We start from the raw sequence: 20025 nt of genomic DNA, 5'->3' as shown, positions 1-20025 counted from the left end.
TAGGTAGTTTAAAAAAGAACCTCCAGCTCATCTCATGTTGATTAGCTTTTGAGGCACAATTGCTACAATGAAAAATCTTTTACTGATTTGCATGTGTCGACAATTATTCTAACAGTAACAACCCGATTATACTAGTGTGTTAGTCCCAGATATGGTGTATTATTCCCTAGTTTTAAGAATAGCCTCTGGGTTCATTTAACCATAGCCCTAATCACTTCTGATTAAAAATTACATAAATGAGTTTGTGGATTTCTTTTTTGTCACACCTCAGTTTCTAGCATTTTTTTTGCCCTGAAGGAAAAAACCTGAAAATTAGATCTTTGCATAGAGAAATGTTTGAAAGACTGTACAATAATAACAAAAAATATTTCCCTTTCCATAACATTTTATTTAACTGCCTCATTATTACAATTTTAGTATTTTCATTTGATTAATTGCTGTAGGTTTTGTGTTTGGGGTTTTTAATTATTCTAGTTGCAATGACTCTCCTGTTACTTTCTTCATGTTTACCAAGGGTTTTACTCCTATTGTTTCTCCACACAAATAACTAATTAGTCAACCATTTTCTCATCTGATATTTCTCAGTGGCAGGGGACTAGAACCTGAATTTCATCTAATTTTTCATTCTGTTTTGATCGTATCATTGTAGATAGAGAATTACGATGAAAGCCAACCTGCTAAATCATTGATGTGACAAGCAAAATAAAGCTGAAACGATGAATCTTTTTGCTCAGATGGTGAGGTGGGGCGCATAATTTAAAAAGTGATCTGCAGATGGAAACAGAAGCAAATACTGTCTGTAATGTGGCCACAGCCCTGCAAACTGCTCCCTCGGGGCACAGGAACCACTTCCAGTCCTAAAATCTACGAGATTAGAGCCCCAGCCTGAAGAATGCTTGGTCACTCATGTCTGAGCAAAGGAGCTCGTCGCCTTCTAAGTCCGATCCGGAATAGCACCAACATTTCTTTTTATAACACTCTCACTTCCACTGTGCTCCCTCTGATTCAGTGAGTAGCAGGAGATGATATTGGGTATATATCGATCTGTCATTAGCAGTAAGGATGAGCGGCTGAAGCTCGCTCGTTTGACCTTTCATGCTGTCCCATATGCTCCAATTTGCCTGTATTGGCAATACTTCATTTTCACCCGAATGAGACAAAAACCCATTTCTGTGAGAGCTGTGCTACTTAATTCTCTCTGCTGGGTCTGCCCTTGGCTCTGAGTTGAGGCCAAGAGAAAATTCCACAAATAGAGAGATACGAGCATTATAATGTCCTCCCACCCATACAAAACAATATTTATACTGCAGCCCTGTTAACTGCAAAAAAGATTGAAGTAAGCAAGTTTTTTGTTCTTTTTGTTTGCTTGTTTTGTTTTTAAGCAAAATCATTCCTGCCAAGATTTGTTGCTTGTATAAAATATACTTTGGAGGGAGGAGGATTTATTTTTTATTATTTCTAGCTGATTTTTATTTAATGATAATTTTAAATTGTACTTCTACTTGTGTAAATGGGAAGTAGAATGTTATAGTGTTTCTAAGTATAATGGCATATTGGTATAGCCCAAGTAGTGCCTAGAGTTTCCATTTTATTATTTTGTCTGCCTTTTAAAGTATGTTGTATCAAAAAAAGCACCCTTTCAACTGTAAAAGTAAAAAAAAAAAAAATAGCTGAAATATTTCTGGAAGGTGTTTTACATTTTCAGCAGACTTTCCTGTGACTTGCTGACATAAACCAGATACCAGCCAGGAAAGGCTGTAGCAGAGCCAAGCTGTGCTTTCAGAGCACTGGGCAGATTCCTTTTCCTGCAGTAATATCTATATATTACTGATAAACTGGAAGGGTGACTGAAAGGAGGTGGCTCAAATGGAACCTTCTCCTAGAGAACATTCTGTGCTTGTCCAGCACAGAGGAGTTTTGGTAAAAATTGCCGAGGTTCTTCAGCATTATGCTCAGCCCTGTTGTACCCCAGCATTCCTGCTCCGGTTCTCTGTAAAATACACATTTCTCTACACCAAGCTGAAATGAGTTTTTCATGAGACTGAATCAATGGAAAACTGGTATTAACAACAACAACAATCTGACCAAAACATGAATGTGCATAAACCTTAAGCCTTAAAAAGCAGCATATATCAGTCTTGTGCAGCACCACTGAATTTAGTAGCGTGTATATCCTGTCTACTGTACATCCTTACAGATACGCATGCACTTGGGAGGGGATTATTACATTATTTCATGTGCCAGACTGGCACTGAAGCCAGAGAAGTGTGATGCCTATTCAGATAGGGTTAGAATACAGTAAGTGTGTGCTCATGTTTGTACATAAACTCCTAGAAATTTGAGAGACACCTCAGGGCGACCCGGGAAAAAAACTGCTGCAGTGGGTTACTACACAGATTGTCATGCCTGACCTGCAGAGCTGAGCTATGCACTAGTGTGTAGCTAATGAATTCACCCAGGAATATGTCCGGTTTATCAAAGAGAAACATGAATTTTCAGTGACCAAAAATGCACAGGGTGACTTGTGGCACAACATTGATGGGGATTTTAATTTATTTTTTTAAATTGTAGCCTAAGTTGACATTTCCAGCCTGTGAAAATACAGACAGTCTGCAAGCCCATAAATATGTTCCATGAAGCTGAAAAATGGCTATTGCATAAATCCTCTATCTTCAGTAAGTTTAAAAATGCACCTGACCTAATACCTTTCTCAACCATGTTGCCAGAAAATGTGATTTATTTCAGGTTTTAGATTTTTTTTAATGATATGTTTATTCTGGTTAATAATAGCATATTTTAGTTAAATTTGCTTTTAATTTTTTTTATTGTAAAGAATCTAGCCAAAGTAATTTGAGCACGTCCAAATCTCTGCAGGAGAGCACTGCAGGCGATATTTTACAGGCTACTGCACATTTAGCGTATAGCCACACTTTTAGTAACAGCATTTCAACAAATTCAAACCCATGCATCTTGTCTGATCATATATTTAATGGGAAAGATGGCTAACTATGCTTAGTTTGCCAACTGTAGTGTATAAGTCAAATATGGGGACTGGAAAGTACAAACAGATGACAGTTTAGATTTCTGACTTTAATAGTATCTTTTGAAGATTGTTGGGGACTTCGTGTTAACAGATCACGTTTGTAAGGGATATATGTACATCAAGGGTTTGGCCAGATGCAGTTAGGTTTAAGATTCAAAACAGGTCTTTAAAACTGTCAGTGATCATTTTGTGGAATCACAAAGAGAAGATAGTTACTCAAAGCCTTGAGGATCAGTAATCAACATGTACATTTATACAAGTGACCGGAAAAGATTGGAAAAAGCCCTTTAATGGGCTATCAGTACTGTTGCCTTTATCATTTCTCTTATACCTTGTAGCTTTTTTGATTGATAAATGCTTACGTTTTGTCTCAATAACATTCTGTGATGAAGCATTATGCTGTGATGTGAAATCCTCTGGTTACTTTTTAGTACTTCCCTGCAATGGAAATGCTTTTTTAGGTTGTGTCCATAGCATGGTGGATAGATATCCAGGCTAGCTTTAAGCTAGAACTAGTAACAGGCTGTTATCGATAGCACTAAGCTTAATGCAGGATTTTTTTTCTGATGATTCATATTACAGGAGTGAAAAGAAAAATGCTACAACGAAAGAACCCGTTCAGCTGGCTGACTTGGTAGGGCTGCATGTGTTATATCATCTTATTCCTACACATTGGATGACAAACCTATTGCCACTATTCAACAGGGATCTTGATTAGCTCTGTTATGAACACTTAATGTTCCCAGTTCTCCTAAACTGCCAAACTCCTCAAACGTCACATGTGTACCTGAATTGCTTGTAGCCAAGTCTCCTGTGTGCAGACCATAGCTCTGTTGCAAAAAGCACACTGAGCAGGCAGTACGTCTCTAAACAGAGTGAGATTCCCTAATGCATTCCCTCGGGAAGCACCAGACCCACATGCTCAGGGACAGAGCAGGGTGTTGAACGCAATGTGGAACAGGGGATTTAGCGAGTGCCAAGGTAGTGTTGCGTTTCCACTTGCCAACAGCAATGTAGCTGGTGTGTGTATGAAAACCAGGACCGATCAGTTTTTGCCCCTCTCTCCCAACACACAGCCATTTACCTGTTGACGTGGTTTTGTTATTTCAGGCAGTGTTATTTGAATTGCAAATGAATTATGAAAAAAAGGCTTAGGTTTGAATTATCACTCAGTAATGCCTACATAACAGAACACCCTAAGCAACAGCAGAGTTACATTGAAATTGTCACGATCTGGGGCCCATAATAGTAATTTTATACTTCTGACAACACCGCCATGCTGACTGCACGCACTCATTTAAACAGTCGCCAAAGAAGGCACAAAACTGTGAGGGCAGAGCAATGCCAACGGCACTGGAGAGGAGTGGTTGGCATCAGCACTTTCTCAGAGCATGGACCATCGCTGAGCGTTGGAGAGATGTGAAACAGCATAATACTCACATGCAGGCTCAGATCCAGGCACTTTGAAATTGAAAGGCGAGCTACCAGCCTCTGAGTCTACCTCATACAGAAGGATGTGAAGACATCCTCTAATATGGATCAGTAGAAACTGTAGAGCTCTTCAAGGGTCATAAAAAAAGAAAAATGTATTTGGGTATGGAAATGGGAAAGCGAATGAGGACATAGTATTGAAAGGAGGCATGAAAAGCCCTTTTGAATAACTGATTTTCCACAGAACTGCTTCCTGGTAGTATACGTTAAGCTAATGTGATAAGGTAAAGATGAGCCTTACTGGCAATCTCTCTATTTCACTGCCAGAATTTCTTGTTAATATGGTGAATTCGGTTATCCCTAATAATGCCTCCTTTCTGTTATCAGGACATGCTTAGTCACACTAAACACAAGGACCATGGATCACGTTACTGACTTGTACAACATAGTGTTTAGGGGCTGCGGCAGCAGATGTTAGGCAGTACCTTTGTATTTGGGTATAGCATGGAAAACAAACCTGTATATACTTGCACCTTGAAATTAAAACACTTTATTCATTAACATTGTTTTTCAATAGCTGAAAAAAGTAAAAACCTACAGCTGCTCCAAAGACATTCTTCCAATGGCTTTACTGACACAAACATTTTAAAATAATAATAAAAAAAAAGCCTGGAAGTTGCATAATAAATAGCTTTACAAAATCAAATATTTATATAGTTAAAGAACATTAGATGTAATATATGTTAAAGAATTACTACTATTATTTTCACTTGGCATGGGTTAGCAATTACAGACCGTGCTGTGCGAGGCTGTGACTGTACATACATGAAATGTAAGTTGCTCTCCCCAAGCTTATAACCTAAACCAATATGGGAGCAGGAATACCTTTGTTATCATATAGCCGAATAGCAGAAAAATTGCAGTGTGTGATCATTAATCAGTCTGGAGTATCTTTCAGCTGGAGAACTGCATTGCAGTAAGGTTTCCTTTCTACTCTTTCTGGTGCCATATGCTGCCATAGTGCAGGCAAAAGGTAATGATAGCACAGTGGAGAAGATGGAGCATGATGGGAAGCAGGTTGATCTCTAAAGCTCTACATTACGTCATCCAAACATGAAGCATATGAAGCACAATGCAGTTGTAATCCAGGTTTTTTATGTTACACTTCTATTTTTTTGAAGCATTTCTGTCCTTCTCCTAGAACCCCCATTGTTTACAAAGACGCCTGTATTTATGCTGTAATTGCTACACTGGTCTCTTCCAAATACCTGTGAATATTTTTCCAGAGATAGTCGCTCTTGATTTTTCAGGTGGGCTTGATATAATGAGATGAAATTCATATTGGCTGGATTTAAAGATTACATAATGTCTGTATTTAGAGATTTTTTTCATTCGGAGGCATAAGGGAGTTCTCATGCTGAGCTCTTAGGCGCAGACAATACAAAGTTACCTTCCCCACTGATCATTTTACTTGGATGGTTCATGAAGAGCGCACAGAAAAATTTCAGGGACTGCCATTCTGTGGTATAGTCCCAGCAGGAGCAAGACAGACATGGTAACTTCAGTATGTTACCTAATTGTAGGTGAACTGCTATGGATTCAGAAATGTAGATAACATGAATGCTTTCCGTTCAAAATACAAATGTGTAGCTGTACTTCTTAGATGAAATATTGGGTCTATTCAACTGATATTTTTTCACTTAAGTCAGTGGGAGCAGGATCCATAAAAGCAGCAAACATGATTTGGAAATCTAATGTATGAATGAGCTGTGTTATATTTCTGATACTGACTCCTGCCTGTCAGATTGAAACAGTATGAAAATGGTTACTATCAGTATTTTGACTCCTTTGGTTTCACCCAAGGCCAGTAAGTATACACACTTATATATATATATATGTATGTATCGCAGAGAATATGAGTTTTTACTCATCTGGGTTTACCTCTATTTTAAACATAGTTTCAAAAAAATTGAGGAGATGAGCAACTACACAATTTGAAAATGCCAGTAAATATCTTTCTGCATCTTCAGAAAGCTATTCAGATTATTCTTTTCTATTCTGGCTATCTCTGTACTTTTGATCTCCCTCATTGCTGTATGTTCTCAGTCCTTTTTGCAACGGTTTACAGATTTTATCCTTTTAACGGCTTTTCAAGGCAGAAATACATCTTCACCATTTTAAAGCTGAGTTGGGGGCATAGCATGAATTATAGGGCTTCCTTAATTCCATTGTGACAGAGCCGGGACTCAGAGTCCAATTCTCCAAGTCCCAATTCAGCCAGACCAGCCTTGCTCGCTAGTCCACCACAGTGTCAGCTTGCTGCCTACAGTCTCTTGCCCTGTAACGCATTATCGTAGCAAAGCCTAACTGCAGCATCGGGCAGCTATTTCATGGGGGCAATGCCACTGTACCGCTTCCTTTCTGTTGCATCTTTCTAGTCATCCAGTCTCCGCACAACGTGACTTGAGCAGTCTCCAGATGTGCAAGGCTGAAAACCGCCATCCTGATGAGCCTCTCTGACTCGCTCACCTTAACTCCTGTCCATGCCACACATCAAACTGGCGCAGATGTGTCATTCAGCACAGATCTGGCACTGCTTTGTTTTGTCTTGTCTTTCTGTTAAAGCATAAGAGCCAAGACCCCTTGACTCCACATGGGAAAAGTCTGGCAACTATCAAGCTGGAAGTGCTTGCCAAGAGCAGCATCTGACTCTGTGCCTAGCTGCCTGGCTGCTCTCCTGTGGCACCCTGGGCTATTGCACTGTCGGCTGTGAAATTCTTTTTGTGGCTAGTGCAAGGTTGTGGCTCTGATTAGATTTCTATGTCCATATTATCACCACTGTTCTGTGTAATGATCTTCTGTGCTAATCAAGCTGCCAGCCACCGGCACCATCACATCTGCTAGCAACCCCAGGAGGTGTTCTCTGAATTATTTCCCTGTATTACAGGAATGGGAAGATGCCATTTATAAATTTTAAATTATGTCCATATATTTGCTACTTTATTTTAGTTCTGCACCATATAGGCCAACTGCATATTTTGATTTGCGTTCTCTCGTTTTGCATCTACGGTCCCTCTGCATCTGTTTGTAGGTCTATATTTAAGGTGTGTACTTACACTTCGCAGCAGACGATTTCCAGTCGAAGGGAATTGTTTTTTCTACTGCCTTCGCAATACCTGGTTTATAGATAGTGCAAGGACATGAACCTAGTGCAAGGAGGTTACAGACAAAATAGGTTACACCCACTTTGCCCCTGCCCTGTTGTCATATAAGCCCTTGGGAACTGTAAGCTGTTGGCATGGTTTAAAATAAAATAAAAATAAAAAAAAGAAATAAACCCCACAAGGCAGCATTAAATGCAATGTAGAATAAGTCCAATAAACAGTAATTGGCACACCAGAGAACATAGTTCTCTATACATCCATACAGATGTATCAATGTGCTTATGATTATCAAAACTGAGTAGGTACACGCAGGCACATAAGTTCATGTTTAACCACCTAAAAAAATGGTCTGATTTTTCAAAACTGCTGTACAATCAGCAGATCCCACTAAAATCAAAAGTAGGAAGCAAAGCTTTGTATTCTATACTACTATTTTTTATAGTGCTTTTCTTAATGAGTCTATTCTAAACCTTTTGCTAGCAGTGCCCTCAAAAAAATGAACAAAGAACAATCATCTTAACTATGCTGCAATGTGCTCTTACAATAAGTAAAAAATGTGGTGGGAAAGACAAAGTACTACTTTTACAATATCCTGTGCCAAATCACAGGTTATACAATTCAGTTTTTTATTTGCACAGCCAACAGTGCTTTGTAGAGCAATCAAGAAAGATAATACAATCCATTTTAAATTCTCATTACTTTAGAAGTGTTGAATCTTCTTAAATTGTTTCAGGGTTAATTGAGAATTTGCAGTTTTACAATAGATTAGGAATTGTTTAGGCTGCCCTTGTTTCATATTTTTGTGCATACCTTTGTTGCAAAGTTATAAAAACAACAATAAAAAAAGAAACAAAGAAGTGAAATGAAATAATGATCTGCATTGTTACTATTCTAGTAACTCAGTTTTACGGGAGATAAATCTCAGGTATTGATTAATGTTTAAATGGTTATTAAGTGGAAGGTCATGTTGGGTTGATGGAATGTCTCACTATGCACTAGCATTTGCCTTTGATTCTTTTCCACATATTTCCTAAGGGATAATTTCTGCCCCTGGGGAAGCCATTGGTGAGGCTCTGAGTGACTTGTGTGGGAGCATGAATAAGCCAAGTGTTTTCACTATTTGTCTCTTTTTCTTATAAATTCTAAAAGGTTGTGGTTTCCAAATTTGTCCTTTAGTTTATTTTTAAACACAGTAATAAATGGCTCATAAAAATGTGGAATTTTTCATGGCTGTATATATTGAAGTTTTGATCCTGAAACTGGCTGCCTGAAGACCTGTGGGTTCCTGTGTACCACGGGAAAGTCAATCTGGTTCAGCAGCCCCGAGGAGGTTGCCTTTGTCAAGCCTGAAGCAAGGTCTTGGTAAAGAACAGCAGTCATGTGGACAGCGTTGTCTGCTAGCACCTCTGAAATTAGCCACGCTCATCTTCTGTAGGATAACATCACTTCCCCTGGAGGTACACCAAAGAAATTTTGAGGCAGCTGATGATTCTTTTGGTGAGAGATATTTCTCTGATGAATTAAAAGAAGGCTTTCTGATAAAAGCAGTTTTGTTTTTCAAAGACAAAACTCAGTACTTTTTCTTTGGACTATCATTCTTTTGAAATAAGAGTACTTTATTGATCTTTGAAGTATAATGTCAATCTATAAAATAGTTTATTTAAATGGACCTGCGGGCCACACGGCAAATTCATAGGGATTCTGGAGCCCTGCGCTTTCTAAGGCATAAATTCAAGTCTCGCTCTGCCTCCAGCTAATCCGGTTATAATGGATACCTGATCTGGGGGCTGGGGAAAGATGTCTCCGTTTCTGGCCTGTATTTCTCAGGCCTGAGCTCCTGTATCTGCACTGCCTCATTTATGCATGAGGAAACCAATTTGCCCGGAACTTTTTAACAATTAAGTTTTCTTCCTGCTGAATAGTATCGTGTCTGTGCCCAAAATTTATTATTCAAAGGCTATTATAAGTCAAATCCGTCCTAATCTTTCCTGACTTACACAGGGGAAAAAAATCCATCTTTGCTTAATGACACCTTCCCATGGCATTATCTCAAATGTTGGAGGGGAAGTTCCTGGGATGAGGGACGGAAGACATCCATTCAATAGGCTTTTACAGTGCTGTCTTAATGACAGAATTTAAGCTTGAGCCATGGACTAAGTCATTTGCTTTTGTTTTTCTTTTACCTTCGGTCAGTGATCAGACCTACTGCTCAAACACAGTAAAATTTGCTGCATGAATAATGAATGATGCTGATGGCCATCTCGGACATCTGAGAGCTCAGAGCTGTGGCTCTGCCTAGCTTTTCTGAGATCCCAGCGAAAATCCAAAGCTCTCAAACTCTGCCTGATCAAAATAACTGTGAAAAAGCACAAGTTGTACAGGACTGAGAGCTCTGAAACGAGGCCTGGGGGGTCAGAGGCAGCCGGCTGGGACAGCCACACGTTGCCCCCTCGTTGTAAGCTATGACAATGGAAATCCCTTACCAGTCTGCTGGAGGGATCTAGCAACTAATCACAGCTTATTTTTCTGCTTTCCAGAGGGCACAAGAGACTAAAGCAAGCCTCTCAAATAAGCATTCAATGAGACCATGTCTGCCTTTTTTGGCCTGCAATTTATTCTTTCCTCTTCTAGCAACTGACATTTTATTTCATTTTACTTACTTTTTTTACCCTCCTAACAATCTGTTATTTTTGATTATTCCCTCAGAAAATAGTTGTGCTGAGAAATTATTTTTGGCAGCATTATCACATACACACCTTTCAGATGAATGCCACTGTGAGGCACTGGCTAGGCAGATACTCGTTAAACAGTAACAGTTTTCATGCCAATTACTTTTAATCTAAAACGTCTATAGAAGATTGTATGGCTGTTAATGCCCTATAACAATTCACTACAAAAAAGGTAAACAGGTTATTATACTAAGTATTGATTATATGATTGGAGTTTTGGTTTAAAATATTAACACATTTCATTGGAGAGGGAATTGGTACCAGTTAATTCAGCTGTGCGGTTATATTACTTAATATATTTTAACTGAGTATAGAATTAGGCCCTAATCATGAACACTCTTATGTTTATTACTTCAGTCAAGTAGGGCAGTTCTTAGTGAGTAAACTCCACAATCTCTCTAAATGTTTCCAGTATCAAGGCCTAAATATTTGTGCCGATTAATGCAGAGAAAGCACAACAGCGAATTTTGTACTGAGGGATCTCGGCTGACAGCATTTTCAAGTCCTTATTTAGACACCATGTGTGTGGTTGAATTGTTCCAAGATTCTGAGCATCTATTTGAAATCATCAGAAGCAGGAAACTACAGATCACAGACTGCAGAACAAATGGGTGCAAACCAGGGCTGCATATAACGCACTCCCGTCAGACCTAATGAATCCATAGTCTAACTCTCTTTTGGCTACCATATCCCCAATTTATTACATTTCCAGCCTCACTCAAAATAACTAATTGCAAGGAAAAAATGGAAAACACTCAAAAAATAAATTAAAAATATAATTGCTAGTCCAGCCAGAATTTTGCTTCTGGAAAAGGAGGACTGTGAGAGGATTCATGAGGTCTGTAAATACCCGTGGTGTTGCAGAGGTCCCTTGAAAGTGTTCGGGTACTCTGGCTGTATAACACAGCAATAGGAAACAGGTCCTGCATAATGTGTTGAATTTTGATTTCTGTACTAAGCTTTGGGACATATGTATCCAAAGAAATTGAGTCAAACCTCTCTCTATATCTCTCACTGTCAGATAAGCATAACAATAATGAAGTGTCTCCAAGGGAAGGCACAAGGTTTAAACTGAATTTTTTAAGTTTTAAGAAATCCACCCCATGAAAGCTAGTGAGCGCAAAGGCAAATTTTTTTGTAGTAATGTAATTGTTTTATGCCTAGATATACAATTTGTTAACAACTTCTATATTTTTACTTAGGTATTCGGTTTACAAGGATCCAGCAGACTGGCTAGAAATTAACCCAACCAATGGTACCATCAGCACCACTGCTATCCTGGATCGGGAATCTCCTCATGTTCAGAATAACATATACACTGCTCTCTTTCTGGCAATAGACAGTGGTGAGTAACTATTATGCATCATATTCACTAAAGTATATGACTTTTTTCCCTGCATGAAATTTCCTGTTCAGAAAGGTGCAGGTGTAGATTTAAGCATACGCTTCAGCACTTTGCTAGGTGGCCGTGTAAGGTATTAGAGATCGTTGTGACAAACAGAAAATAGAGAAATTAACTTAAAACTTCAAATTTAGAACAGCTTCGATTTACAGTTACGTCTCACACATTTATTCCTACACTGAGATTTTAATACTGATGCATATAGTCTATGAAACATTCTTGGAAAGTAATAAATCATCTTTATCAGAGTTAATTTCTTCATAATATTTGAGCAGTTAGTAGGCCTAAGACACCTAAATACCAATAACAACTCATCCCTGATATGCTGAATTCTATTCTATTCAATACAATGACAGTGACAATAAAAACATAAGTAAAAACCCTTGTTAAAATGCAGTACTTCTTACATAATGTGTGGAATAAAGTTCCTTCTGTCAAATATAATCAAAATTAAACTATTTAGTGAAAATTCAGTGACTGACTTTGGAGCAGAGAAAGAAAGAGAAAATCCGGAACATTCCAAATCTCCAGAGCTAAAGGCACAAAATAAATAAAAGATTTCTCTGTAATATAACAGCTAATATGCTCACGCTTTTTCACAGCTGCAGCTGGTTTAGCCCTGGTGATGAATTGTAAAATGTTCTTTTTAGGAGAGTAATTCTACATTTTTGTAACCACATGACTCAGGGAACATTTGCAGGGCCTGACAGGAAAAAGAAAATATCGCCTTAAGTATAAAAGAAAAAAAAAAAAAATCTGTTGAGATGATGATTTACTTATATATTCATATACATATTTTTCTCAGGAAATTTCTATGGAAAAATGTAGCACTAAACTTATCTCTGTCTTTTACTTGCTATTGGACAAAATTTTTTTAAATGCATCTTAAAATCTGGTACACGGGGAAATGTCATCTTACAATGAAAGTAAAAATTCAGGATAATATTATTGAGGGGTTATCAAAAGGACAAAATTGCTTATGTTGTAAAGGTGGAGTCAAATATCCTCAAACAGAATAGATGGAACAAGAAGCTGAATATTACCAACTGTGGAAACCAGTCTGAATGAAAGTGGATTTTTGGGTATACCTTTATGTTGCGCTTAGGGCAGTAACATGCATTGCTCGGTTCTTCGAAGCCAAGAACCTCACTGCTAGGTGACCCCTCTTAATTCCCAGAATTTTTTCCGTTCTGGAAAAATGAGAGAAGGGAAAGGCGTTTGTGCGCTGAACAGCAGAGCAAGAGAAGATACTTAACGTGGGTTAGAGACGAGGAATCCTGTTCAGCTGAGGGACTGAGTCAGCATCTAATTCAAGTGCTGTTACTGTGTTTATTTGTAATTCTGCAGTACTGTTAGCACAGGAGCTAATCTGCTCCAACATTATTGACTTCTTTGAGTGAAGTAATTAGAAGCCACATGTGTGCATTTAGTACTGTCATGCTAAGATGTTAATAATGAACATTCAGGAGTATTGTACTACTTCACTGTATGTAGCTCAGCCACATGTGGAAGTGGCAATAAATAGCAGAACTTAAATAGCTGATATTAACCTTGTGGTCTGCATCACCCAAACAGCTTGTGAAACACATTAAACTTAGACGCAGGTTGGTAACTGGAAAAATTATCTGCTGGTCTGTATGAATATGTAAGAGTTGAATCTGTGGGAGTTGAGAGGAGCAGGAGCTCCTCTGGAGCCCCAACCACAACCTCCATCACACACAGATACTTGCCAGGTCACACCTGGCCAGGGGAGCGGTGCTGGGGAGTGGGACTGATAATATCCCGGGAAGGTGTTCCCCAATTTATTTCCGGGCAACCGTAACGCTAACTAGCAAAGCTGTGAAACGCACTTCATTTTTCTAGCCATCATAGCTAATGTCCATATTGAAAAGGGCTATTAGATTAGATGACAAGCCAAATTGTGGTAGAATAATGTGAAATGAATACAGAATTCTTCCAGGACTTTAAAAGAAGGTTATGTTAACTTAAAAGGAAAAGGAAAAAAAAAAAAAAAAATCAGATTGAACATAACTGTATGCATTCTCTTCAAAACAGCTTTGTCCACAAACTGCAATTCTCTTTCTTCAGGTTAGTAAGTGTAGCCTGTCTAATACCAGTGAGTATGGTTAGGGATTTTATGTGAGAGGGCAGCCAAAGGCAGGATTAAGAATTGCTAAATGAGATAGGGTGGTAAATTGAAAATTCAGAGGCATTTCCAATAGAGCAAGGCATTTGCTTGGGCTAACAGACTCGGAGCTAAAAGGCAGGAGAGGAAAAAAACCCCATTTAATCAGAGATACTTTTTTCAAAAGTATTCAATGTAGGCTATTATTTCCTTTGGCCTATCATCTTATCTCTAGGTCAAATCTGAGATGTGCTGGCACATGCACTGAGGAAGTCTGAGCTGCCATCCACTTTCCTTTTCTTAACTGGGGAATATAGAAGAGCTCAGGCAATGTCCACTGTGCAGTACAGCGGCGTGAATTGGTGCCCAGCGCAGCTCCAAGCGTAACAGAGCACCTCAGTCCAGGCCCAGCACCACGCAGGTGCTTGCGAGGCTTCCTAGGCAGCCCAGCTCCGTCACGGGTCTGTGTGTCCGTGTGGCCACATCAACAACGCCTAATCCATCTCCCCCAGCACTACCAGGAGTTTCAGCAGTGTTAACGCTGTTAATCGTCAGCATGAGGGGTTGCAAACAGGACGCTTACTGTGGAAGGGTGTCTGTCAGTTGTGCGCTAATTTTTAACGGTATTTCTAATAAGGCGAGGTTCTAAAATCAAATAAAACCTTGGACCTTAGACTTTGCTAAAGGACCGTAGTCATACACTAAACCAGTAAATAAACATATTCTTTTCTGTTAGTATTCATAGCATATAGAGTTTATATAATTACAGAAAAGATACTGTTGTCCCATCGTATTCCATGACCGCCTCTTTTTAAAATGACCTTATCTTCACATGCTATCCTGGGTGAGGAGTGGAGACAGCGGAAAACAAAACTCACTTCCCTACCCTTTCACTGTTGTCAATAGAGAATCCGTCATTGGATTCAGCAGGCGCTGGCTTCTTGTTATTACACTTCAGTGCGAGGGACAAGTGCCAGGGCATTTTTCTTATTTGTAAAATGTTGAAGATTTCTGTCAGAAGTAAAACCAGAAGCTTCATGCTTGGTAGTTCTTTATATAAATCCATCACATCTTTATCTTTTTTCAGTAAATCTTAAAACTATTCTTTACCAGTAGGGCAGTAACCATGAATGGACCGTAGAAAATGGAGTCATTCCACTGCAGGAAATAATTCAGTTATTTATGATATTCTTTTTTAACTTTATGATATTATTTGTCAGCATTATCAAATTAACTGCAGAGAAAAGTAGTTAAGTATGAATTACGTTATTTCTCATCTAAACAATTCCTGTACCTTCCCAAACATAATTGAAACAATGTGTAAGGGCAAATTTGATGGACACAGTATTAATTTTATAGATAATAAAGTTTGACCTTTTATTGGGGGAAATTTCACTTTAAAAAGGACTTTTGGAATTAATATCCTAATTTTCTCTGTACTTTTGATTTCAGTAAAGGTCAAGGTAGTGTCTTTAGAATTTGAAAACTCTTTTTATTAAAGACTTGTGTGGACACAGAGTCTCTGGTCTATTAAAAAAGAAATTAAACACTGGTAGGAAATATCATGAAGCAGAGTTAACACATTAAAGTGTCATGAACTGTGTTTAATCTGAGAATGAGCTCATAATGGGACAAAGTCAGGTTTATGCAAACTTGGAAGACATCTGAGGTTTCATTCAATTAACAAAAGTGCCAATAATGGTGACCATTTTATTTCCTGAATTTAGCATTCTAATCACTAGAAACAAAGCAATATCACAAGCATACAGTGCAATTATTGGGAGTATAGCTGTAAAACACACATATGTTAAATACAGACAAGAAATCACTTGAGTTTGAGGAATCTGCTTGGAACAGACCTTCCAGGAGATTTGCTGCATGACCATGTTGTAGCGTCATCCTACAGATTCTGTTATGCACTGCAGTATTCAGGATGACTGTCATAAAGCAGAATACCTGTATGTTTTTCTTCTAAGGTCAGTCATGCTAAAAAATCTCCAGGAATGGTCTTTTTTTCCCCCTGTATTCTGAGAGTCACAATTTAGGAAAAGTAAGGGAGGAGTAAAACATGAAAATTTTGGAGGTGAAGCTAAAAAATATCTGGAAAATGTGTGAAATCTAAAAAAGCTAAAATTGCTTTCTCCGTATTTGAGAATGATGAATAATAAAATATAGCCAGATTTACCCTAGTTATGCAAGAATCACTCCTGTTATCGGAGAGGGGCAGGATACCCTAGTTAATGTCCCCATTGTGTAACTTTTTCTATCTCTTCAGGAGAAAAAACTTTGGTTACCTTTGTTTGCCTGATACACAGAAAAACCGGCTATGCTGTTCAAGTTTGTCAGCTGCTGGTGACAAGTGATGAAACACTGATACCCCGCCCTGCTGCTTTGGTTAAATGCAGTTACCTGCCTCACTTTTCTCGTGCCACCCTGGTGGAGTAGCCCCCGCACAAAGCCCGGGAGCAATGTCCTCCTGCTGAGACAGATACTCTCATCTAGTTTAAGTGTGCCACCTTGCTCCCCTGCTATTCTCGTCACCTGCGAACTACTGAGACAAAAATTGGGAATATAAGAACTTCTACTACGTTAAACATAGAGGAGGATAAATGCCAGTAAAAATGTGGCATCTCTTCCAGATGTTAAAGATACTCAGAGATAGAGTTAAGGGTTCAAAATTTTAACTGATGTAGCTTTAAATGCACTAATCACAGTAAGCAGTGTTTCTAACAGCAATACTGCATCAGTGAAAACTCTTTTCTTTTCTGAAAGTGGTTTGCTCCCTATATGACATCACCGTCCTCAGTGTTTGACATTGTAAGTATTTGCATGGCAGCCATCTGCACTCACGGGCAGGATGTCCAAGAGGAGAACTGAGCTGCAGGACATAACCTTCAGGAGCAGTAGCCTCTATTTAATGGAGTATACGTATTTGAGCAAGGTAAAGGTTAAGAGATATGGAGGACAATAAAAAGGTCTCTCTGGATCGGCATGATTTCAGCATTTGCCTTGAGCTACACTGGCCGGTTTAAAAAAAAAAGCAACAAAACATCTTGGATATTGCTTCGATGACTGTGGCCAGTTGCATATGTATAAATCAGATAGCTGAGCGGCACCGTTTCGGTTTCCCTGTTGTACGTGCAAAACAAAATGAAGAAGAAGTGAGTCAGGGTCTGTTTTCACTTTTTTCCTTGTTTCCAAGGACCAGCTGAACTACACCCAAGCAATTCCAAATCTCATTTATTGTGCAAGTTTTGATACTCCTAATCATTAAAAAGAAAAATTATCATTCTGTATTATGTGTAATGAACAGTAACAGACAACATCTAGAAAAAAATGGAGTAACAAAGGGATGTGTAACAATTTGCAATTAGAACTTTTCCTTACATGTATCTAACCTGTCTTCTTGCTTCATGATGTACATAATTAAATTACCACAGATTGATTCCACCTAAAACATGCTACTTTTCAAGAAATCAGGCAATTAGTTGCCATGGCAACTCAATTAAGCCAGTTTTATACCCCTTATCTTAATTGCTATATTAATTGAGAAGAGAAAATAAATTGAATACTCATCCTTTTCTTGCCATGTTAAATTTCAGTAAAATATGGATTGCACACAAAATATTGTTTTAATTTGTCATCACGGACTCATGATTAGAAAAAGAAATTAGAATGCTGAAAACAGTATTTAAGACGGATGGCATATGTCAGTAGCAATTTGATATGCTGAAAGAGCTGTGCTCTTTTGAAATGTAATTACTCAAAAATAGGATCTGCATATATTATTTGAGTGAATGAATGAAAAATTGTAACTTTTAAAGACTATTTCATGAATTTTGAAAAATATCTATATGCCAATATGTACAGAAAATGCATGGGAAATTTCAATGCATGGGAAATTTGGGACCTCTTTTATACAAAATGTCGGCACGTGGCGTTTCTGAGACCAGTTTTCAAATATGTCAAATTTTGAGCAGCACACCCACAGTTTGGGATCTTCCCACTCTACCGGTTCCATTTACTGTGGTTGAACCATTAAGAGAGTTGGGCTTGAACACAAAATGTACTGGAATACACCCGTCTGAATGGGATTTGTGCCTGCAGAGAGGGTACCTGCTGCCAAATCACCTAGTACGCACACGTTTTCTGATTAGAAAAACAGCATATGGAGGGGAAAAAAAGAACTGTGAGGGAGGAGACAGACATTTGTGTGTAGATTTTCATAGCAGTATCATTAGAAAGAATGAAGCATTATTCCTCACAGTCCGTATTTGAAGTATAGTAATTTAAAGAGAACACGTTACTTAGCTTAACCACGTACTGCAGTCTGGCTACATAGCCTTCTCCAAACAATTTAGGAACTTCTACAATGCTCTTTTCATTCTTTATTCTCCTCCTTTCTTGTTGTTTTCTCCTTCAGGCAAATATGAAGCTGAAAATAGAAAAATAGGTGAAAAAATCTATATCCAAGGAAAGATCCTAGGCAGTCCTACATTTTACAGTTAGTTACATGGGAGTAAAATGAAGGAAATTCTGTAGGCATCATTGCAGTTCCAAATTGACCTCAATATGAATATGATTCAAATGTAGTTTATAGAAATTTTAAGAGATAAGGCTTTATTCATGATGGTTCAGAGGAAAGGTAATTGTGCCAGAAATTAGCAAACCCACATTCTCAAAGGCTTTTTCTCCTGCTCAAATATGAAGAAAAATTGTTCTTACTATAATTGCTCACTCATTTTGTATCTGTGTAACTTTGTTAGCCAGCAAAAAAAATAGAAGCAGGGGAAAAAAGTTGAAATTGAGCTTTCTGGGTTACATAAGTGATAGTGCAAGTGGATTAAAAACTGCTGCTAAATGGTAAACTATAAATATTCTAGTAAAATTCAGAATAAATTAATTTCTACTCTGTCAGCTTGAAAGGGAATCTATATGGCAATGGATACCCTATTGCTTGCTCTAGGAATTAATGGCCTTGTAATTTCTGCATCATGGCATAGAAGGGCATAGATAATGTGTATTAATTTGATGGTGCTGGAAGCTTAATTTAATAAGAAGAAATTACTACAGAAGTCTTTTTACCATTCATAATGAGCATGTGAAAAGGGACAGTTCATGCTCCATTCTTCCTAAAAACTGTTCTGGCTTCCAGCAATAAGCTGAATTCTCTAGAATGGTTGATTTTTTCTTCTTTGGAATTTTGATCAATATTGCCAGAATCCAAGGTCTTGGATTTTTATTTTTTTAAAAGTATAATAGTTCAAATTAAATTGCTTTTTGTCATATTTGTTTCTAATTCAATTTTGTTATGTAAAGGCATTTACATAAATTTTCCTTTTCTGTAAGATAGAAATCATCAGAGTTCTAAACAGAGAAGATTGCTTATGTTTGGCTTTTGATACCACTAGATGAACTTTCTAAATATAAGTGAAAACCTGCAGTCTCATTGTCTCCTGGTCTTAACAGGTTTTGATTTCTGTCTCTGGCATTTTTCTTGTTATCAATGCTTTGATTATCAATGCTTTGTTCCTTAGCTGTGCCACTAAACAAATTATATTATTTACAAGTAAACTGACTTTCGTCTGATTTATTCAAAGCTCATTTTCATGTAGCATGTGGAAATGTACTTTTTTGTGTTTGATAATCCTTGTTTTCTCTTGTGCAACTTGTTCTACTTTAGATCAAGTCAAGTTTTGTGTCAAACTAAAAAGAAGAATCAAACTAGAAGGGAAAATATTTCTTGAGGATTTTCCTGTTGGTTTTCACAAATGAAATTAAATTTTATTTACCCAAACAAATATTCTTTTTATATCCAGTTTGTTTAGTTTATAATATCCTTTAAATCTTAAAATAAAAATATTTTAAATACTCAATTCTAAAAGAAAAAAAATAAAACCAAATACACCTGAGTTATTCCAAAGAGGGATTTAAAAATTTCAGAACTCAGAAAGCTTAAGGTAGGATGGACAACATCGGTTTAACTCTTTGATTTTTGGGTGGTCTGTTGACCAAAGAATGATTTTATGTTTTAAGCAGCAATGTTCAAGCAATTGTTTTACTTGGATATGTTCTTAAGAACCTTTCCACTGCTTTAAGGAATATTCATCCTCATTTTCAAGGACAATCTA

The 20025-nt window shown here is 37.8% G+C and overlaps 1 protein-coding gene across 2 annotated transcripts in view; it reads left to right on the top strand.

Moving 5' to 3' along the window:
- Nucleotides 1-20025, top strand: part of CDH13 (cadherin 13) — a 496783-nt gene that overhangs the window by 452666 nt on the left and 24092 nt on the right. For both annotated transcript variants that reach the window (XM_075765776.1, XM_075765775.1), the window contains exon 11: nucleotides 11570-11712. In XM_075765776.1, the coding sequence (XP_075621891.1) occupies nucleotides 11570-11712 (143 nt within the window). The remainder of the gene's footprint in view (nucleotides 1-11569; nucleotides 11713-20025) is intronic.

This window comes from Balearica regulorum, chromosome 13 (genome assembly GCF_011004875.1).
Source record: "Balearica regulorum gibbericeps isolate bBalReg1 chromosome 13, bBalReg1.pri, whole genome shotgun sequence".
Taxonomy (NCBI): domain Eukaryota; kingdom Metazoa; phylum Chordata; class Aves; order Gruiformes; family Gruidae; genus Balearica; species Balearica regulorum.
This window is presented reverse-complemented; position numbering and strand designations above follow the sequence as displayed.